Genomic DNA, 23,792 nt, shown 5'->3' with positions numbered 1-23,792 from the left:
CAGTTGCACGGAGAACGTATTTAGTCAATTAGAGCATTGTCCGCTGCTAAATGAAATGAATGGAGCCTTTACCACAGTGTCAAGACTTGTAGAGAGAAACAAGAATGTTTTTGCGATGTTTATGTTTGAAACGTGGAAACGTTAATAAAAGGCATGGAAACACTCCAAAATATAAGGGAACCCAATGTGTAGGGTGAGAAATTGTGTCAGAATAAAGGAGAGACTCTACATCCAATGACAGAAATGATAAAAAGGGCATCAAATGTTTCAGTTGTCGCAATGTTGGACATTTCGGCAATGTATGATCATGTCTTGACAAAGGTGTTAAATTCAGCAGTTGTGAAATATTTAGCCATTAAATGGAAATGTTCACGAAAAACAAGAAAATCGAAACAATCAAGTGTGTAAGAGAATCAGACTCTGGATCTGTATTTCTCATTGTGTTAAATGTAGGCATGAAAACGAATACGGCTCAAGAATATGATGTGTGTTTAGAAGGAAACCAAGTAAACATTTTAGCTGATTCTGAGTCTGAACATAACTAAAAATGGATGAATTAATCTTTTATAACACACTGAATACCAGAGACCAGTCTCTGAGCACAGGACAAACATTCAAACCTGTGTTGCTCTGTCTTGCTTCCAAGACAAATGTGTTGCCTCTGAGCTATCCTCCCACCCCGCATACTATTGTGATGCAAGAGTGATGGAAATGGGTGATAGACCAAGAGTTATCTAAAAAGATTGGACAACCTGATATTGACGAGGAGGCTTTTGAACTCCAATAGAAATATCATGATGCACAGACGTTTTATTGAAATTTACAGAAAGGTATGACATTGCCAATGTATATCTCACTAAAGAAATAGTGCCAGTGTTTGGCTGGATAGACCAAGGGTCATAATATATACATCTTTAGGCTAACAGTGAAGAAAACATGTTAGCCCTAGTCCATTTCCCTTGAAACAGAGATGGTAAGGATATTGTACCTGAAAGAAAAATGTTCCCCAAAGTATTCAAAGGGGACATTGGAAAGTTAAAGGGATATGTTCACAACATTATCTTGAAATACAACATCATTCCTTTAACTCACGAAGTGAGAAATATTCCTTTAGAGTTTCAAGCCAAGGATGGCCCACAGATATTATGCAATTGATATTATGGAACTGATCGATTCTGCATGATGGTGACCTCCTACAGTTTTTGGCAGAAAAGCTAATGGAAAGTTCAGGATATTTATGTATTTATTTATTTATTTATTACATTTGTATAGCACGCAGACAGCCCTTGGGCATCGAGGCGCTGTTACTTGCGGGGAGCTTAGTTACAGGGGAGGTACATCTGGGAAATGCGTGGTTGAAAATGGTCTAACAACAGCTGCTCTGGTATTTCAGAGGCTGATGCAAATAATTCTGAAGAATATTAATGGTATAGAGTGTTCTAGAGTCACAACTTGGTGTGTGGGGAAAGGATACAAGAAACAAAATGAAGTTGAAATGTTCTAGATTGACTGACTAGGGGCTCAAGATTGAATCATTCCCTTGTCAATGTACATTTCCTGATGTATGGTTTGTTGTACATATAATTGAGAGTGATGCTGTTCATACCTGATCTGAAACTGTTAAAGCAGTTAGAGATGTTCCAACCTCAAAGAACAAGAATGGATGAAGATCATTATTGGAGATGGCAGAATATTAGTGTATGTTTGTCAAGGGTCTTGCCCAAATTACACAACCCTTGAAGGGTTTGATGAAGAAGAATGCTAAATATAAACAGGGAGGATATTGGGAACTAGAGTTGCTGCAAATTACACAGGAATATTGTAACTCTCAAGCCATTCAGCATTTTGAGATTAGTGCATAGTCCATAATCCACTGATGAAAGTAATAGGGACTAAGAGCAATTTTATTTCGGGTCCAGCAGAATGGGTTACATTATTTGCTTTGAGAACCATCAATGACACTGAATAACACTATTCTGACATATGAAATTGAATTATTGGCCTATGTTGGGCTTTTTTATCACATCTACCAATGCATATAGGGAATTTGTACCCTGGCGAAGACATCTAGCCATTCGTATAGGTTGGACTACAATTTGTCCCTGATGGCCATGCCCACCCACCTCCTAAAGTCTCCTCACATGTTTCACTACTGTACTATTGAAAAACCTAGTATATGGTGTGAATAGCTGGACAAAGTTGAGTGTGGTGTGACTAGCTGCCATAGGACTGAAAACCCTGGTATATGATGTGAGTATCTGGGTATATGCTGAGCCTGGTGCAACTACCTGGCCATAAGATTGCAAAACCTGGTATATAGTGTGAGTAGCAGGGCATATGATGTGTGTGGTGTGACTAGCTGGTCTAAGATTGAAAAACATGGTATATGCGTTGAGTAGCTGGGCATCTGCCAAGCATGCTGTGAATAATTGGGCATACGATTATAAACCCTGGCATATGGTGTGAGTAGCTGTACATATGTTGAGCTGTGTGACTAAGTGCCATAAGATTGAAAAGCTGTTATATAGTGTGAGTAGCTGGTGTGATGAAGGCATGGTATGGAGCAGTAGACACAGACACAATGGGTACAAGTTTCGAAAACCTTTATTTACACTTTGATTGGGATGGTAGAATTCCTAACTAGCCGTAACTCTAAAATGGAAGTAATCTCGACCATTAAACAATAACAAATACGTCCATGTCAGTATGGTCAAAATAAAAAGGCCTGTACTCAAAAAACCTAACCTTGCCCTCCTTCTTAGAATAACAAATGCATTAAGGGAATACAAAATGAAAATAGTATCTCAAAAGGAAATGTCAGAATGGCTTCAGCACCAACTCCCTTCCCCAGGTTTAACCCCACGGGGTCTAGAGAGTATCTGAAAAAACCAAGGATGGGTGGATGGCACCGTTCTGTCAGTCTTGCACACTTTGGCTTACTGGTACAATTCAACAGTTCAATCTTAGGTGTTCACTTTCTGGTAGTTCAATCACTTCCTTAGGCTTGGTCCGCCTTGCCAGTTCATATATTCTCAAATTTCTCATAGTTCTGCACAGGCTTCCCTCTGTCGGGTTCAAGCCCTTCTTGTATAACTTTATCACACAATTTCATACAGTTCTGCACAGGCTTCCCTCTGCCGGGCTCGAGCCCATCTTGCGTTTGTGGGGTTTCCCTTCCCCAAGTTTTATCTCATATATTTTTTCACTGTCAAAGACTTTCGAGGCGGCAAGGAATTTACATAGACCTCTGCATGACCACTTCGACCTCTCTTTCAACAATCCTTCAATTCACAATCAATAACATCTTGTGGCACCAATACTTCTTGGTCCTAATGATTCTCATTCTCTTTAGTCTGCCCTCTTGGCTTTTTCAACAGTTCATGTGTAATGCCAATACCACTTGGTATCTTTTAGTCATTTTAAAATTCATATTCAACACCAATTGCCTCTTGGTACTTGCAGTTCGTATTCATGTTCTCTTCCACTTGCCTTCCTGACCTTTTCCCAACGTTCTTATATTTTACTTTTGCCCTCTTGGCATCTTTCACAGTTCACTAATGAAATGTCACTTTTCTCTTATTCAACTTGCTTTCCTTATCACGGTTTCCTTTGATCTCCGCTTGTAATATCTTTCAAAATTCATAACATTTCACAGAGACTTTCAAATGTTTATGTTTATGTTTACCATTTGTATAGCGCGCCAGGTACCCGAAGGCTTATGGGCGCTTGAACATAAAACTCAGACAAGACGAAAATTCATACAAGCAGAAGAAGAAAGGAGCTGGCCTAAAAGAACAGTCTTAAAGAGAAGCAGGGTCAAGTATGAAGTAGGGAGTCGCTCTATGAAAAAAGAAGCAGTTTTCACCCCTTTCTTGAAGACCTCAGTGGATGTGGTAATCCTCAATATGGGTTGGAGAGAGTTCAACTTCTGAGGAGCTGCAGATATGAAAGCAGCATCCCTTGATTTTTTGGTTTTCAAGCGCGGAAGATTAGAGTGTTAGTTTCATCCGATCTGAGAGATCTGGTGTTTTTTTTGGAGATGATCATTTCTTTAAGATACGTAGGCATGGTTCCGTGCATACATTTATGTGTGATAAGAAGAAGCCTGAACGCGACCCAAGCCTGAACAGGTAACCAGTGTAGGCTTCAGCGTGCTTCCGACACCTGATATCTTCTTGTCAGGGTTTCACCACTCTGGCTGCTCCATTTTGCAGGACCTGAAGTCAGTGGAAATCTGATAATTGCAGACCTACCAAGAGGCTGCAGAAATAATCGATCTTCGATCCAATCATGACCCTTGCCAGTGTTTCAGAATTAGTTTATGACACAAAGGGTCTAAGGCAGCGAAACAGCTTAATAAAATAGGAAGCCGAGGAGACGAGGCTGTTCACTTGTGCCTTCATTCATGTTCAAGTTTTTATCTAAATAGATGCCCAGCATTTTGACTTTGCTCATGACATCTATTTGACAGCTATCTATAGAGAATGACTTATAGTTGGGTCCTAGCTTCTCAAGTTTATTCTCTGAGCCAATTAGTAAAAGCTCAGTTTTCGAGCTGTTAGTGGCTAAGCCATTGACCACCATCCAATCCTGGATTTTTTTATAGATTTAATTAATCCTGCATTCGTCCTCCGCATAGGATCCTGAGATGGGGATGACACACTGTGTGTCTTCCGCATAATTTGAGAATATGATCCCTTCTTTTTCCAACATCTGGAAGAAGGGAATCATAAAGATGTTGTAAAAGCAGGACGACACACAGGCTCCTTGGGGGACACCGTACATAAGCGTGGTGGGTTTGGCTTCAGCACTATCACTGGCCACTCTGACTTGCCTACCCTCTAGGAAGGAATTAACCCAATATACCACCTCTTGAGAGAAATTAGCAAATGTGCAACTTCATCTCGCAGGACCACTCTGCTACTATGTACCCTTGTCTTTCTACAATTGTTCTCTTCATTCACGTTTTATCAGCACACGCGCAACCTTCAAATTACAATCACTTTCACTTTAACATCAACCAGACTTTTGTTTCCCTCGATAACTCACCGGTCATGTTAATTGGATTTCTTTCATCTTCTTCCTGCAGCTCAAGGCCGTTACCAACGCTTCTTATGTTCCTCCCCAACTCTGCAGTTCGCCCCGGGAGGATCACAGGCTGCTTTCTGGCAATTTGAAGGTTTATTTCCTCCGCTTGATTGGCTTTGCTCTTCGAATGCTCACGTCCTCCCAAAAGCATGGAAATCTTGCCTGGCTTTCTCTTGATCCTCTCAACTGTCGATCAGCCCGTTGGCCTTAAACATTCCACAGCCTGGTGCGTATCAGCCTCGGAAGAGCTGTTCCTTCTCGTACCCAGCCTCACTCAAAGTGTGCCTGTGCATGCCACCTTTTATCTTCAAAGGAAGTGTTAATAAGTTGCAGGTGTACATTGTTAGAGCTACGTGCCTGACTCTGCCTGGCCTCATTACAGGGACAGGGCCAATGCAAGTCAGGGTAGGTAATCCTTCTAAGCTCATTCCTCATCTCCCTTGGTTTAGTCCTTTTGTCATGACAAAGTGGGGAGGAATTATGAGAGTTGTAATTTCCCCATAAAATAAGCAGGGATAGGGGTTTTGGAAAAAGGGGGAAGCCATGTTTCACCATTGGGTGCTTCTCCCTCAATCCCTGAGGACCCCATACCTAGGTGATCCTCCCTTGCTTGTCCACCCCCAGGATCGGGATCCATCAACAACAGTCTTTCCCTGGCCACATGAGTACGGGATCCTGGGGACTAGGTTGTGAAACACCCTCTAGTTTTTCACACTGGGCTTATGCTGAGTGTGGTGTGACTAGCTGGCCATTAGATTGATTCAGAAGGATCTAGATGTGGACGAAGAGAAATTAGCTATGACCACAATAATGACTAAATCTCACGACCAACTGAGGGAAATTACAAAACAGTTTGAGGATTTCAAAATAACTACCCTGAACAGAAAAATGAAGAACCTCCAGAAAGACATCAAGGATTTCGAGATAGAAACCATATACCCATACACGGCAGACGACTTCCTACAAACATTAAATAAACCAGGACAACGCACATCGCAAAGACCAGAAGTGGAAAGATAATGGGTTACTTTTTCAGGATCTAGCAGCGACTCATCCTCGGACGATAATTCCAGCTATAACCAAAGACTCTTTCCAAGAAACTAATCCCTCCCTCCACAACCTCCTTTTTTAGGAAGAGGAGGCCAAGGAGGCGATATCTGGGGCCCTCCACCCTGGGCGATGCAATACGGAATAGGCAGGAGACACATGAGGCCCGGCAGGAGAACCTTCCAATGAATGAGCCACAGACCTTACCAATATTTCACCTTGTTCAGACAGATCTAGCACCAGCGTAAATCTAAATTCTTACAAAGGGACTCTCATGTGTACCCTCAACACAAACAGACTGGTTTAACACAGAGATGGAGGTCCACCGCTTCTTACGCTCTGTACGACTACAAACTTATTTTAGAGAGCATCCATCCATAGAAGAGATACTAGACTCAGGATTCCATCTGAAATCTAACTTTACCCCCACAGATAAATAAGTTCCAAATGAAATATTGACATTTGAAAAGTAAATTTTACAAGATCTCACCAACTTGAAAACAAAGAAAACAAAACTCAAATACAACATTTCCAAAGAAGAACGAGAGGCACTTACGACACTGGCACTGAATCGTAACCTGGTCATTAAACCAGCAGATAAAGGAGGGGCCATAGTCCTGATGTCAGCAACACAATATAGACGCATGGTTATGGCCCTGCTGGACGACTGCGCGAGCTACAGCCCACTCACAAAAGACCCCACACAAACACTCCAACAAGAAATCCTAGAAGCAGTATCATTCGGCTTACAGCGTAACTGCACCACAGAAAAAGAAGCCGATATCCTTAGCAGCACGCAAGGCAGAACCCCTTGCTTTTATGCACTGTTTAGGGAGAATTCTCATTTCTGTGCTAATTCCATTCAACCTTAGAGACCCCTAGCTCTTTTGCTGGACTTTAGGACTTTTTAATTTTAACCCTGGAGTGATTGAGCCCTTTTTCTCACTCTCTCTTGTATTTTGATCTGATTTGGATTATCTGTTTCCTTTGTTTTTGGAGTCTGACAAACTCCATAGGCATCTACGTTGTGTATGGTGACACACAGCCCATTCAGTGCAGTGTCACAGAAAAATCCTTTAGATTTCTCTTAAGGTTTCAATAACTTTTCTTGGGTAAACTACAGTTCCCAAGAATAGTAAAGTGAAATTGACTTTACTTACCTTTTTCTCTTTGTAGGTCCAGCACACACCATCTTATGTGGAGTGCTGGGGGGTTACTTAGTAGTCCCTTTTTCTGCTTACTCATGTAACATTTTTATGTTACACTCACTACTTTAAATGGCTGGTAGCAGTGGTTTAATGTTCCGACCATTGTGCATTCCTACCGCAGGCTGAAATCTCAGCTGCAGCATAGCACCCATGGGTGCCCATTTGTTCAAAATGGCCGGTCATCTTTTTTCACCATTTTCTGTTTTTGAGGTCTTTCTTGGGTTTTAATCTGCGCGCCAAACCAGGTTTGACCCCTTTGTTCATTTTGCCTTTGGCAGGCTTCAGTACTTAAACCCACCTCTGGCTCCAGTGTGTCTAGCAGGGCACGAAGTGAGGGAGGTTCCCAAACCCCCTGTCCTTTGTTTTCAGCGTAACCTGAACACACCCAGTCTTGATTTGCTGGCCGTACTTGCAGGACAGCCACCCTGTTGTGTGAGTGATAACTAGGCTGTGCATGAATGGGAGAAACCTGCTTAAAAGGCGAGGGTTTTGGGACTGAAGAGAGAGTCGACCACTGGGAAGAACAACCCAAGGAAGAAACCGTGAGCGAAGCTTCCTGGACTGTTGAACTGCCCAGTGAAGCCCTGCTGTTGTGCTGAAGCTCCAGAAGGGACAACTTCTTCCCTTGGGTTAGTGGGACCAACTAAACCCGAGACGTTCTCTGCTGGAACACCTTCCCCAACTGGCTGTAATTCTTTGCTGCTGCAGGAACTGAGTGCCAGAGGCAGAGAAATCCATAGTCGAGTGCAACTTCTGTAAGACAACCAAAAGCTCCAGGAGTCTCCCCAGGAGCCGCCTCACCAGAGTGCAGGACTCAAGCAGTGAAGGAAGCTCAACTGGTGTCCGAGATCCGCGGTGGTGCTATTTACCGAGCGCTGAAACCGCAAAGTGCTGCTGATCTGAAAAGAGGCCCTGTTTGCCACCGATTGTTGAATTGCTGCCGCAGGAGGCCCCAGATGTCCGCCCTCATGTCCCCACGACTGAGGCCCAGGAACACAGAATCTGCATCGCTGCAACCAGATAGAAGCCAGCTGCACCCTCTTCTTCTAACCAAAGGTACTGTTCTGACTTGGGGTACTTACATCAGTGTCTGTAGCTCGCTCATCTCAGTTGAGACTTGTGTAGTTGCTTTTCTAGAGTGGATTTCAGCTCTTACTTTCACAAGTGTAACAACTTGTGACCCTACAGTGATTTTTCTTCAACAAACTCTCTAACTTTGTGCAAGACTTTTACTATCTAAGAAGTGGCTCAGCTCCATAGACTTTGCTCCAATTGACGTTGGCTGTCCTGGCTCCCGGCAGACTCTTCTATTCCATTTGACTTTGGTACTTACTGTCCCTCATAGGTGATTCATTGGTTTTTAGCTAATATTGCTGGGAAAAGTTTTTATCTAGAATTCATTGGAAGATTTAAAGTGCTCCCATGCTTTGAGAACCTGTTTAACCGTTTTCCTTCCTTTAACCTTTCCTTTCTACTAACCTCAGAATTTACAAAGTGTACTAGTGATATATAAATGCAATTACTGTCCTATTTAGTGAAGTTACCTCAGGGTGTAGGAACCGTGTAAGAAGCATCTCTAAAGAGTATCTACTAGCGTTGTGTTGATTCTGTGAAAGTATTTGCTTGCTGCATACATTGCGCTTTTTAAATAATTCTTATTTAAAACTGCTGTTAAATACATAATTATTTTAAATAGAATCTTGAGAGTAGGTGTTACTTGGATACTTGTATTTGTGGATTTCAAGGGTACAGCTCTACAGCTCACATTTACCCCTCTTGAGATAAGTCTGGCTGCTCAGTCACACTACCAACTTGTGTAGTACAGGCCTATACCAAAAGGTGGGTTACCTAATACCAAGAGGACAAGTGTTGTGTAGTCTCCCACAGGGATAATACATCAATTCTTGCCTAACAGAACTCCCCAAATTACATAAAGACCCCATTAATCCCGTAGTGGTAGGGAGGAGCAAAGTCAGGTAATTAGTTGGGATGAGGGCAAGGGATAGATAAGCTGCTCAGAAATTCGTGAGACGGAAAAGGTGACAGAGCTATGTGTATGACTGGACCACATATATTGTGGGACTCAACTGTATCCTATGGAGCGCAGCACCGAGGGAAGCAATAGCTTGAGAAGAGGTGTTTGCTGCTGGAATTTACTAACTGCATAGTGAGCTGCGGCATGTTGAAGCATCCCCAAGAAAACACAGGCACCAAAGCCCTTTTACTTTCTTTCCTAGGGCCCCCAACAACATTTTGGAAGGGGTTCTATGTTACAAATCCGAATTTGCCAATTTTGCACCTCAGACTATTTGGTTTTCTCATTTATGTCATGGTTGCCAAAACCTTAGGTGTGTGCTTGTGCACAAAGTGCTTACGAACATCCAGCCTGTCTATGACTCAGCCATGGTCAGATTTCCGAGCCTTCCACAGTGTCATGGTGAGCAAAGGCATGTAGAAATCATGCCCAAGAAAACACAGCATGCAAAGCCCCTCTATTCACTCACCTGAGCCCTGATGGCCAGAAACTGCCATATATTTGCCCGGCTATGACATGAGTAGCTGGGAAAATGTTGTGTGTGGTGTGATTCTCTGACCATAATATTGAACAACCTGGTATATGGCATGAGCAGCTGGGCGTATGCTGAGTGTGGTGTGACTAGCTGGCCCTAAGATTGAAAACCTAAAAACCTGCTATATGGCATGCTTAACTGGGCATATTCTGGGCATGGTATGACTAGCTGGCCATAAGATTGAAAAAGTTAGTATATGGCATGAGTAGCTGCGCGTATGCTGAGTGTGGTGTGACTAGCTGCCAAAAGATTGAAAAACCTGGTATATAATGTAAGTAGCTGGGCATATGCTGAGTGTTCAGTGACTAGCTGGCCTAAGATTGAAAAACATGGCATATGCATTGAGTAGCTGGGCATATGCCAAACATGCTGTGGCTAACTGGCCATACGATTGTGGAACCTGGCATGTGGTGGGAGTGGCTGTGCATATGGTGAGCTGTGTGACTAACTGCCATGCTGAGTGTGGTGTGACTAGTTGGCCATTAGATTGAAAAACCTGGTATATGTGTGAGTAGCTGGGCAATTGCTGCGCTTGGTGTGACTTGCTGGCCAAAAGGTTGAAAAAACTAAAAACCTGGTATATGGCATGAGCAGCTGGAAGTATGCTGAGCGTTGTATGACTATCTGGCCACAGGATTGAAAAACTTGGTATATGGTGTTAGTAGGTGGACATATGCTGAGCGTGGTATGAGTACCTTGCCATACCACTGAAAAGAGTTTGTAGCTTGGCATATGCTGTGGGTATGGTGAGTTTAGCTTTCGATAAGATTGAAAAACTATATATATGGTGTGAGTGGCTGGCCATTTACTGACATTAGATCAACAGTCCTGAGCCTGTACATTACATTAAATATTGGAAATTACCACACACACATGCACACACCGGCAGACCCATGCGCAAGTAGTCGCGCACACACCCACACACACAAACACACACTCTCTCTTCACAGAAATTAGCAGTGCTGGTGTATGTTATAACCGATATGTTGCTTTTCTCTACAATGCTTACCATGTTGCGTGCAGCTCATGCATATCTTCCTCTGTTGAAGCATCATCTTCCTTATAGGTACAAGTCACTGTTTCAATAAGGTCGACATAACAATGCAGCTCCTCACAGGATGCACCTGCCATCAGAATGGGAGAGCAAAATGGATCATACCTCAAGGTTAGGAGCAACATGGAATATGAAGGCATTTGCAGCTTTCCAAAGAGGGCATTGGCTTATGGATGGAAAATGCTAATTCGTACCCGTGGAAGGGCGCTCAGCCAATCAGGTGGCTGGAAAAGCGGGCGAGAATACACAATCCCTGCCCGCCGTCCCAGCCACCCAGGTGCTTTTTGTCTCCTTTTTTTCATTGAGGGGAGGCAACAGGGAGGATATCCCTGTTGCCTCCCCACACCCTCCAATTATCTGCGGGCCCAGAGCATTGCACTGCGGTCCCGGACATCCTCCCGTCTGCCCGCCATAGACATGGAAAAGGGACATTTTCATTTTTCGTCGAGAGATTGGCTGCACTAGCAGCAGAGATCTCCTAATGAAAAATTGTGAAAGCCATTCACACCCAAGACGAACCCTGAGGTGTGAATGGCTTTCATGCCCTGCCAGGAAAGCAGACATGGCCTTTAATGGCCAACAGCCCAAGCTAAGGCCCTCGCATCGCTCGGGCCTGCCTTAGCTCGGGCTGGTGGGCCGTTAAAGGCCATGCCGCCCTTCTGGCAGGGCATGAAAGCCATACTCTTTCCCTTGGAATGGGACAATAACCATCACACGGGATACTATGGCGAAAATAGGAGCATGCCGGCACATACCTGTAGAAATTAGCAGTATTTACAAATACCTACTCTTTTTATGATACAGGTCTTGTGAAATTACTACATGCATTTTTACTGCCATAATATGAGAAAAAATACATCGAAGTTTAACTCCAAATTTTAAGTCCACCCAAGAAATGTGGTGCACGTTTTAAACACTCTGCAGAAGTTTTAGAATGTGTTTTTCTTTACTGCAAGCTCAGCTCTACAATGCAGCAAAGCGTGTTTTGATGTGGGAACAATAAAAGGGTGTGCAAAGGTGGGTGGGCATCACCGATGCTTTCTTTCCCTCTACCTTTGCAATAGTCAGAATGGAGCCTTTTGTGCATTACAAATATGTGTACTGTGAACAGTCCATTTCCATCCTCAAAATGAGGGTGGACGCGGGTGAAAATACATCAACAATAATACATGTGTATCTCCAGAAATAGTGCCTTACGGTATTGACAGAACCTGCATCCATTACCAGCAACCCAGCAGAATGTTAATAATGAAGCTAATTTTCAGAAATAGCACATTGTGCAAAAGTAATGAATGCATTTCCATTTGGAAATCTGCCAAATCTAAAATGTTATCATAATGATGACTTATAAGTTGTGAGGGAATGCACAACCTTAATAACTAGTCTGCCAGGCTGGGCTTTATTCCTTTTAATTTTGGCTTCTGGGCGACCCTTTACCCAAAGGGTGCCAAATCAGTTTTACTGGGGTAAAAGGTGTGTGGAACGGTGGGAAAAGGCGATAGTATTTCTATTGTGGTCGCATATTGGTCCTCAGTTTACCATTTTCCTTGGAGACAGACTTCTGTCTGCCTTCTCTTGCTATGACTCCAGGGAACGAGAGGACAGACTCCATAGAAGCTCCCCTCCTCATGCTGTGTGCTGTTCTCAGTGCCCACATCCCAAATGACTTGGGAACCAGAGGATAGCAGTGGCTGAAAGAGTAGGTTCTCAGATTGGACTCCCGTGAGCCACTCAAGCTTGGTGGCCATACATAGCTTAGAGTTTCTGTTCTCCTCCTAACCAACCGTTTCCCTCTGTGGCAAAGTGGCCTGAAAGCCAGGCTGAGCAGTTGGAGAGTGGGAACAATGTTTTCTTAGTTGGGGCCAACGGCAAGGTCGGACTGGGTGTTAGGCAGAATCAAATGCAGTAACCTTTGGGAACACCACACACAATTAAGACTACAAGTGACAGTGCAAATTCAACTTTGGTACACGCCTGTACTACACAGTAAAGTGGTAGCGATGGCTGAGCAGCCAGACTTATCTCAAGAGTAAAGTGAGCAGTATCAATAGTTACACAAAGGACAGCAATTTACTATGGTTCAAGCAAACACCAACTCAAGGTTTCTGAGTAAAAGAATATACATTTATTTACACATCATTTATAAAACAATTCACTAAAGTAAAGTATCAGAAAATCACACTCTTAATATACTATAACACCACCCAATATATTCTGGACAAGTTAAGCTCAAAATGAAGTGTGAGCAAAATGGCACTCCAGCAATTTAAAAAGGAAAAGAAAGGCAAGGATAGACAAAAACTAAGCAGCACAAACAAGTAAGTAAGCAGGGCAATCTAGAAAAGGCAACTACGGTGAGGAAATCAAATCAAGGGGCCTGGGCCAAAGTCAATGGACCAGAGTCTTTGCAGAGGGTCACACAGTTCAGAGTAGTTTGCGGTTAAGTCTTTGCCAAGTGTTCAAAACGAAGTTGGTCGGAAGAAAAGTTACTTTAAAGAATAGAGAAGGACAAGCCCTCGGATTAGCAAAAGATTTCAAACACTTTCACCGCGGTCGGACGGAACGAACAACCGGGTTAGCACAGTACCTTTAGAGCAGGAGAATGCTGTAGCTGAGGCAGAAGTTCCTGGCAGATCCTGCAGGCTCACAGTTCCTGAAGCGACTGTTGGACTGACAAGAAGGAGGAAGACTGGAGGGTCCTACACTCCCCGGGAAGAAACCAGCAGCGGAGCAAAGCGAAAAATAAAAGGTCTGCTCCTTAAAACCCAAGCAGGGTCCGATCCTCCTGGCTATCCGGTTCACTGTAGCTGTGGCGACTCTGCTCTCGATCCAGTGGCGACTCTGCCTTCTCAGTCCCAGGGACCTGCTTTTTATGCAGTTTTCCCCCATTCACACAACCTGGCTGTCAATCACACAGCAGGGTGGCTGTCTTGGCGGGACAGTCACCACAGCCAATCATACAGAGTGTGACATGGGTCTCCAAGGAGACCATGTGCAGGGAGTCTCAAATCCCTCCCTCACATCCTGTCCCCCTCAGACATTCAAGCGCCTAAGGAGGGCTTCTGTGCAGAAGCCCGCCAAAGGACGGCAAACAAAGGAACCAAACCTGGTTTGGCGCACAGAGTAAAACATGAGAAAGACCTTTACAAAAAGAAATGGTGAATAAACCCAGCCGGAACCGAAATAAAATAAAATAAAATAAAAGGGGTCCAGCGGGTTTAAAGTTCGAGGCTACTAACTTAGCCTAAAACAGTACCAAGGCTATTTAAATAGACTGCGGTAGGAAAAATAGAGTAGATACCACTGCCACCAGCCAAATCTTAAAGAAAGGGGAACGAAATAATGTTCCATGAGAGACAGACAAAAAGGGATAACTATTAACCCTTTCCAGTACTCTATGTAAGATAGTTTGTACTGGGTCTGTGAATATAAAAAGACTAAAGTCAATGGCAACTTTACATGTTCTGGAAGACAGTAGTCAGTCCCAGAAAATGGAGTCTCAGTTGGGAAGTCTAAAAAGACAACCCTGTGTCACTGCACTAAAGGTGCTGTGTGACACACAGTAAAAAGATTATGCTTATGGAGTAGGTGAGGCTCCACAGTCCATGAACACATACAAATGTACAGCACATAGCCAAAAACAAATGTAAGAGTGGGAAGAAAAGGCTCACACTCTTACCAGGTGAAAAAATAAATCTTAGAAATCCAGCAAAGCTGCGGAGGGACTCAGTAGGTAAGGGAAATTAGCCATTCTGGAGAATTCTCCCTAACACTGGGCCATAAAATTGTCTCTGGAACCAATGAAAAAGGGACCACAGTTGCAAATGGCTATTCATTTCTTTTGTGACATTGAATAGTACCTAAGGGGGAGATTTTTAATAAAATTTGATGCAAATTGTGCATTTTAAAGAATATTTATTCAGCAACACTGGTCAAAGCTACTAGCCGCATAGTGAAGTTACTCATCAAACTGGCCCACATTGGCCATAAAAGTGTCCCACTTTGACCAGCAAAACTGGCCCACACCAGCATTTTGTATTTTTGTTTCGGCCATGGGCATATTGCCCTATAGGCCAGTCCGAGCCTGGCCAACGGCCAGGTAGAGCCGTGATGTCCTGCCCCCTTCTTGTTGCTGACGGTGTAGGTCCTTATCTCCTATTCGTGTCCTGCCTCCCCCCACCCCCACCCCTTTGCATACAATGACAAATAAGTGGCAATGATTTGTGTGCCTATGCACCTGATGGAAAACCTAACAACTAATTGAGAACCTGGCCATTAAATGATTATACCTTCCAAATGGTGGGAGTACCTGGGAAAAGAATGCAGATACCAGTCAGTGGTGTGAATGCCCCTGTGTTTGCCGGAAGTAGCTGGCAAATGATGACCGTCATGGGCAAATAAAGGCACCACCCTTCAAACGGAATTAATACCTGCCATAGGATGTCAATACTGGAGACATGCTGTGAATACCGGGAATTTGACTGTAAAAAGTCCCTTTAAAGTGCCCACCTTTGATTTAGTGCCAATGGCTGGTAAAGGGTAATGGTATATGTGCATACAATGAAAGTAATTAACAAATGGTGTGAGGAGCTGGGCATATGGTGGTAAACCGCGGCTTGGCGTGGGAAGCTGAGTGTAAGATTGAAATTCCTGGCGTATGGTGTGAGTAGCTGGCCATTGGATGGCATGTCCTGTGAGTACCTGGCAATCTGATCACAACACCTGGGAAAGGTTGGGACTATGTTTAATATAATGCATGACCAGTGGAAGAACAGTAGGAAAGTACAGGGCGGCTTCCTATATTTGCTGGAGTTTTTTCACTCACTTAATTACACTTGTACACCTATATTTGACGTTGTTAGGCATACTGGGCATAATCGGCAGAGTTATGACAAGTTATGCTGTAGTACATAACACTGCATTGTGTTGTGTTGTGCTATGTGTACACAGTGTTGCTCAGTTAAGCACATTAGGTTCTGAACTTCATGCAGGTGTAACATGCCTTGTAGTGTATCACACTATGTTTGTGACACTATTCCAATTGCTTCTTGTCCAAGGAACCTGGAAGAGAATTGATCTGTCCCCAGCCTGCAAACTGCACTCCAGTTGGGCTCTGTGATGTTTGCCTATGTGGCTGGGACGTTTGGTTCCCACCCCGGCACATTTGAGGGGGATGGGGGAAAGAGGGTGGTCAAGAATGAATTACTGGGAGCTCCATCGTGTATGTTTTTGGGGCTCTGTGGTAAGTTGTAATGCATTCTGTTCAGCTACTCAATTGCTCTCATCTTGCGCCAAAGGACACGTATTCCCCTTCTGCAATATTAAAATAATTAAATGCTTTTTTCCTAAATCTTTGCCTACCCCCAACTCCCTAACTGGTCCCTTCTCCCAGTATAGAGCTTGTGATGGACCTAACCATGCACTCTAGATGTTCTATGGCACTTCACTAATGTACCAATGCACTTGCTGTAACTAGCGCCGAGATGCCTCAGGCTTTTTGTGCGCTGAAATAAATGCAATAAACAAACAAATAATAAATAAATAAATAAATACATTGTCGCAACTATGATGTTTTGCTGTGCCTAAACAGAGCTAAATATGACTGCTGTCGGCACACTGGAAGATTCATCACCGGCCTAGCCCCCACGAACTGTGCTCTGCCCTCCCCCTGAGCCATTTGACACAATATGGGCACACTAGGTCCATCAAATACCGTGTCATTAATATAGCCCACGTATAGACCCTTTCATTGAAGCATATATACCTCTAACGCCACACCACACTGGTCATCAAGGAGCTTTCCATAGAGAATCTCTCAACCAGACCCATCTCCAGAGCTCCCAGGCTCAGAGTCAACCTCTGAGTTAACCAGTGCTAGAAAGGACCCTAGCGGGAACATAACAGTCCGCATTTGGAGGACTTTAAGCGCCCTTTCTAACTGGCCATTAAAACTTTGATCAAATTACCTATAGTTCATGTATCAAATTAAGACACCAGCACTCCCCCAAAAGGTTCTCCTCAACTGTCTCCTTGAACCTGCGCATTTTCACCAAAGAACCGCCAGGGTCAACTAGACTCATGTATCTCATCAGATCACCCTTTGGCCGCTCCCCGACCCTTACTTGCCACCTAGCACCACCAGCACCAATGTAAACTCAAACACACACCTGACACATGATCTAGTCGCGCCTAGACTCCAGCAGCAGCTCTGGACTGTTGAACATCAGCAAACAACAAAGCCTTATCCATATACCAGACACATGGCCGCACTCAACCACTTGCAGAAAATGGTGACTCTATATCTGAACGCACCACCAAACCTTACAGCAACCCTGCACTGGTTCCTCTGCACCCACCATGCTAGGTCACCCTGGTACAAAAAGGGAATCCGATTTTACAGTGCATGCAATTAACGATGCCTTGACTCACACTGTCACCAGCCACCTGTTCTATAGGCCGACCTTTTAATGCTCCCCCTGCTGAAGACCTTTTCGGACCTACAGTGAGGTCTTTTGGCCATCTGCACTGCGCGGCTTTATCCTGCGACAGAACTTAGCATGATCCACTTTGACCCACTAGATTGCAATATGTTTCATAACATTGACTATGCCATCATTTCTTTCATGTCATGACTCATTTAAGGCTGTTATTTACTCTATGCGCTATGCTTTGGTATGCATTGCTACGCAGTGCTTACTAGTCCAACACCGCTCCTCGGAAAGACATTAGGGATTAGCGCTGTAGATAGAATGCCACTACATCGTGGGTCTGTGCCATACTTGTGGGCCTAGGGCAGGGTTCCCCATAAAGAAAGATAGATATGAATATTTCATTGGAGAGTTTACTTTTGCATGCTCCTGCCATTAGGCTGAAGTATGAGCTGCTATAGGCTATCTTCATTTCATTACACAAAAACTGATGTTACTGTTATCCAACGAAGTGGTACTCATTTTATCGAAAGTGTGAGGATACAAGGCGGAAAGGTCCTTGGCAGAATTTGAACCTATGCCTGCGAGTGCCATTTAGACCGCTACATATATGTGGAATTGCACCCCCTGGAATGAATCCTATTGGTTGGCCTCTTATACACAGGTTTCCTCTGTGTTCTCTTTGTGTTCTTCCTGTTTGTTGTTCAGCACTCTGTTGTTTGGTAGCTTGGATCACTCTATATTAAACCTATTGATACACACATAAAGGCTTCTTCTTCTGATGCACAACCGTACCTTGCAATCACAAAACCTGCTGAAGAGAAAACATATGTAGCTTGTAATGCACACAAACACATGGCTACATTTATCACTCAACTACTTCATTCGCCCTCCTGTTTCAGAAAAATAAGCTGAACCAGCATATGCCAATTATGTTCTGTAGGTCCTGGCATTGTAAGCACATGCCATTTAGCAATCCTGTCCAGTTATTTAATGCAGGACTACAAGTACCAGCATCCAATATTATATGAGCCAAAAAGCCAAGACTGGATGAATATTTACCATCTGGCATGAGACAACTTGGGATCCCAGCCAAGGAGCTGTACCTCTTTTAAGACTTACACAAACACAGAAGAACTCATGTGAAAATGTCACATGCTCGTAGTATTTATTCTCGCAGAGGCATGCAGCTTGTTTTTTGCATAACATGCCAAAAATGTGCACTTACGCAAGAAAGTCTTACAAGCTCTTTGCACATCCAACAAGCGAATATACACCCTCAGCTATCATGGCTATCTCTGTACACAGATGAGCTGTGGCAGAATTTCAATTTTGGTCTTGGGGCATTGAGGGCGGGCATTGCCCTGCCCTCACTAGGCAACTGTTAGCGGCCCACTCATGTTGACCGATTTATAAAAAATGTTTTAACATGGGAAAGTCCCATTGAAAACCTTTTGTGTAAATCTGGCTGTAAATCTCTACACTCAAACCCACAACCTAGCGCCGTACCTTCACACAGTATCCATCCCACAACTCTCTCACTAATTAAATCTCTGCACATCTACCACCAACTCTTACCACCTCATCACGTCGCCTGCATTAACCCACGCACAGGCAACCGATTCTGGCCCAGCAAACACCTACACTCAATGACACTCGGACGGCATTCCACAGGCTTACCCTACATTCACCCACAAGCAGGTAAGAGGCTCTGGCCAGCACCCAGCCAGAACACGAACGCGCACAGCAAATGCACACTGGCAAACGGGCAGCAGTAATTTCAAGTTTGATTCACACAGTCAATCAAATAGTAACCTCTGACCCTCCCAACCCCAACTAGCTCGCTCACAATTCCACACTTTTCTTACAAGACCATGATCACTAGGACGTGAAACAAATAGGAAAAGCTGTGCAATAGCAAGGTATAGTAATGTAACGTAATACAATGTTCCTGGGTAATGCTGCTCATAGCTTTTAGATGGTGTCCATACCTGAACATATTGCAAAACATGGGACACGGCGAGGGGTCTAGGCACATGTTAATGTACAAATAAAACCTGCAATAATATAACAAAACATTGGCTATTTTACTATTTGCTAGAAAATGGTATGTTTAAATTGACATTTGATTGGAATATCTGGTAAATGGTTTAAGTACCTGAGCATACGATGACAGTATTGAGGTAATGGTTGACGTTTGATGCGAGAACCTTGGCATTTGGTACTTGACTATCAGGTAATACTTATGTCTGATCGCTTTCCTTACCTCAGAGAGCAGGATGGCTGAGAATGGGGATTGGGGAGGTCCCAAGAGCTTCAGACAGAGGAGCCTGGTTTTCAGTTCCTTCCTAAATTTGACCTGGACAGGCTCCTGAAAGTGCAGGTTCCATAAGAGTTTCACAGCTTAGCGTAAGACATGATTTGAATACAGAGTGTTTTCTTCCTGGTTTTGGGGATAGGGATGTGAAATTCAGGAATGTAATATGTATGTGGAATTCAGGGATGGATCTGTGTATGGCGTGGGGTACAATGCAGTCTGTAGTAGAAAAGTCATGGAGTCATGTTCCCTCTCATGATTAGTTTTTTATATGTGGTGGGGTAATTCTTTGGCATTGTATATATAGGGTAACATCATTTGCATTATTCGCACTTGCCCTTTACATTTTGTAGAAATTACATATTTATTAAGCAATAAGCCCCGAGCCAGAGGGGGGGATTACCAAGTCAGGTAATGCCCCGGGCCCATAGTTGCAGGCCCCATTAGATCTGGGAACTAATACTAACTTCTTTAAAGTGGTGTGACGACTTCAGCATTGCGCAACTGAAAAAAAGAAAAGAAAATGGCCACCAAGGAACGGGGAGAAGGGACTATAATTAGTCCCTTATTCCATTCCATGGCTGCCATTGAAAAACAAAGAAAAAAGTAAATAAAAAAGATGGCTGCCATGGAAAGGGAGAAGGGACTACATGTAGTCCCTTCTCCCTTTCCATGGCAGCCATTGAAAAAAAGAAGAAAGACGTAAACAATAAATATGCTCGCCAGGGAACGTGGAGATGGGACTTTATGGTGGCCAATACGCGCCTGCGAGCGGTGCCGCAACAAAGGCTTTGTTTGGCTGGTAATAGCCTGTTGAGGGCATATTAACTCATTGTCCCTTGCCGGGTACTGATATTGGAAATAGGCTTTAGATATTTAAACCAAAGAATTCCTATGCCCCTTTGTTTAGCACCTGGTAAAGATTAGGTGGATTGTAGTGTCTAATGTTATTCACCTGCCCACCACTCCTGTGCGAATATTCTGTGTGAATGTGTTGCGCGTAGTTGCGTGAGGGATAGAATGTTGGTGTGTGTTACACGGTAGAATGTTGAGAGAGGGTGCTGGAGAATGACAGTTGAAGGTGGATGGCATTGTTTGGTCTTCAAATAAAGAAGCATTAATTACTCACTACAGACTCTTCTGTCTTTTGAAGATAAATTACAATTGGCGACGAGCTGACCAACGATCGATAAAGGACCCGCGCAATAAGTTTTGCAATGATTCTCCCTCCAGATCATATTGTCTGCTGATCCTGAGCCACAAAGGAGTAATAAGTAAGGCGCAGCATGGCGCGGCATAGAGCAGCAATCGTTGTTAAAACAAGTACTTACTTTTGTACCATTAAGACTTTGCCGACAATGTTAAGCACTGCAGCGATGCAGTGAGGAAAAATATTACAGCAAGGGACTCGAAAACGTCAAGAAATGTGCCGCCATTTTGAATACATTATAAGTAGACTCAAGGCCCATGCAGGGATCAGCATTCATCCTGAAGTGCTTCTTCTTCGCAGTACTTTAAACGAAAGAATGTCATTATGTTGAAGACCTGAATGTCTTGCCACTAGTAACACAGTGTTGGTGGAAGGTTTACAGTATACATTTCAACACTTTACAATAAGAGAGACAACGGTATTGAAGAGTTTAGCACAGAGATGCAAAGGATAACTGTGCACCCTGCTTAAAGTTTTTTGCCAAATCCTGGTCAGCAAAATGTTTTGTGGCCAGAATGGAGAGAATATTGGAAGAACTATATTAAAACTGGTGAACAGGCTGCATTATCACTACAAAAGAAGAAACTACTGTTATTACATAATTTAGGGCTTGAAGGCCAGCACAAATCTAGGGACTGGTGGTGAAGCCGGTGACAGTGATGAATATGAGCGAGCCTTAAGGCAATTGGATAAGTATTATGCCCCAGAGATAACTGTCGCAATTAATAGGTACAACTTCTACACTAGGTTGCAAAAAGAGGAAGAAACTGTGCAGCAGTGTGTATCAGCTCAAAAGAAGTTTACACACACACCTGTCAATTTGGTGCAGGCATCACACTGGATGGGTTTGTAAGAGATCAGATAATCCAGATTATCATCCTCACCAAAGACCCGTTGGTCCAAGATCGGTTGTGGATGGTTGGTACTCACTCATTATCGGAAGCTGTGGCAATTGCAAAGAGGGTTGTGCACACTCACCTTTGTTTGAAGGAGATTAAGAATAATAAAATGGATGTTTCAAGCCAAACCAAGCCAAGTCAAGACTCTGGAGAAGAATCTATTGACCCTTTTCATCTAATACAGTCCAGAGTAATTTAAAAGACTCATGGGTTCTACCTCTCCTTAAGAAACAAACGCTAGACCCTTCCATCCTGACTAATTACAGGCCTATCACCACAATCCCTTTCCTCATCAAGATAATAGATAGAGCAGCCTATCTTCAAATTCAAAATTACCTTGAGATTAAGCAGCTCTTAGTCTCCCGCCAATCCGGATTCAGACCGCAACACGGTACTGAGACGGCCTTAATAGACCTCAAAGCACAAATTGACAAGGTTAACGATAAAGGAACCACTGCCATGCTGCTCCTCCTTGATCTGTCAGCGGCCTTTGACTTGGTGGACCATGCAATCTTATGCAATCACCTAACATCGGCTGCTCACTTGTCGACCGAAGCCACTGCTTGGGTCAAGTCATTCCTGGACAACAGAACTATGTGAGTTTTTTCCTCCTTGGCATCAGCAGACCCTATTCAAACAACATGTGGCGTCCCACAGGGTTCCTGTGTCAACTATGTATAATATTTTTGCCAAGCCCCTATTTGACAAATTGGACAGACTGGGTGTCACTTACACGAATTATGCAGATGACACCCAGATCCTCATTCCCCTTTCAGGCAACTTTGACACTAATACGGCCTTGGTAAATGAAATATACATCCTCATTCAGGCATGGATGGCAACCCATGGCCTCTGCCTGAATGACGATAAAACAGAGATACTGATTCTTGGCTCAGCTTCTAACCTAAAAAAGCTTGACACCAAGTACTCTGCTTTCAACAAAGACGGTAACATAATTACAGTAGCCAAAGAAGTAAAGACACTTGGCTTCTACCTTGACTCTACCCTAACCTTAAATAAGAAGGTAAATTCCCTCGCCTCATCGACTGCCTACACATGCAAACTTATCAGATCATGTAGGCCATTCCTCACACAAGCTAGCTGCATTATCCTAGCAAATGCCTTAATATTATCCAAACTTGATTACTGCAATGCCTTATAAATATATCATTAACAAAATTCAGACACTGCAAAATAACACCATTAGAATGGCTTTGAACGTCACTACCAGGGAACACGTTTCCAACATAAGGAGAGACCAAAAATTGCTCAAAATCAGCGACAGGATTCTCCTCAAAACTGTGTCACTAACCTTCAAATGCCTAAACAACACAGCCCCACCTTATCTAACGGAAAGAATAACTCGGAGAATGTTCACCCATCCCTCCAGAGCGGCAAACTCCTTCTGCCTACAAATACCTAGATTCAGGCTAAAGAAACTGGTGGGAACAGTTTTCCCGTAAAAGCTGCCCAGTACTGGAATGCACTCCCTCTTGAGCTCAGAACAGATCAGTCCTGCTATAGTTTCAGACGTAACACCCTCAATTGGTTACGATCCAACGACCCCTATGACTAATCTGACCTGCTTTGGACTAGATTGACTCTGCTACTTACATACGTACAGACTGTGATTGAATGTATATATCTGTATATATTGTTTTATTATGCTTGATTGTATATATGCCTTATCTGCCTGTATCCTGCAACTAAGCTATAAGTATCCTTGTACTCTGTTGCGCCTTCTTACCTAAGGGTTTGGTGTGCCCTGCAAATTCAATAAACAAACAAACAAACAAACAAACAAGTAATAGAGATTAAGAAGATGCTGATGAAGCAAGTGGAAGACATTCTAAGTCGAAAGGCCAGGATCGTAGAGAAAACAAGAGGGGCATGAAGAAAACTGGGTTCAAGAGTGAGAGCAGAGATAAAGATAGATGCTTTAAATGTGGCAAGGCATGACATTCAAGAAAC

General features: G+C 43.4%; 1 protein-coding gene across 2 annotated transcripts in view; it reads right to left on the bottom strand.

Annotated features, from left to right (window-relative positions):
* Positions 1-23,792, bottom strand: part of IL21R (interleukin 21 receptor) — a 325,610-nt gene that overhangs the window by 183,203 nt on the left and 118,615 nt on the right. For both annotated transcript variants that reach the window (XM_069647188.1, XM_069647189.1), the window contains exon 3: positions 10,923-11,037. In XM_069647188.1, coding sequence (XP_069503289.1) covers positions 10,923-11,037 — 115 coding nt within the window. The remainder of the gene's footprint in view (positions 1-10,922; positions 11,038-23,792) is intronic.

Source organism: Ambystoma mexicanum, chromosome 2q (genome assembly GCF_040938575.1).
Source record: "Ambystoma mexicanum isolate Mex_15411 chromosome 2q, UKY_AmexF1_1, whole genome shotgun sequence".
In the NCBI taxonomy this organism is placed as follows: domain Eukaryota; kingdom Metazoa; phylum Chordata; class Amphibia; order Caudata; family Ambystomatidae; genus Ambystoma; species Ambystoma mexicanum.
The sequence above is the reverse complement of the archived record's forward strand: the minus strand, read 5'-3'. Positions and strand labels throughout refer to the sequence as shown.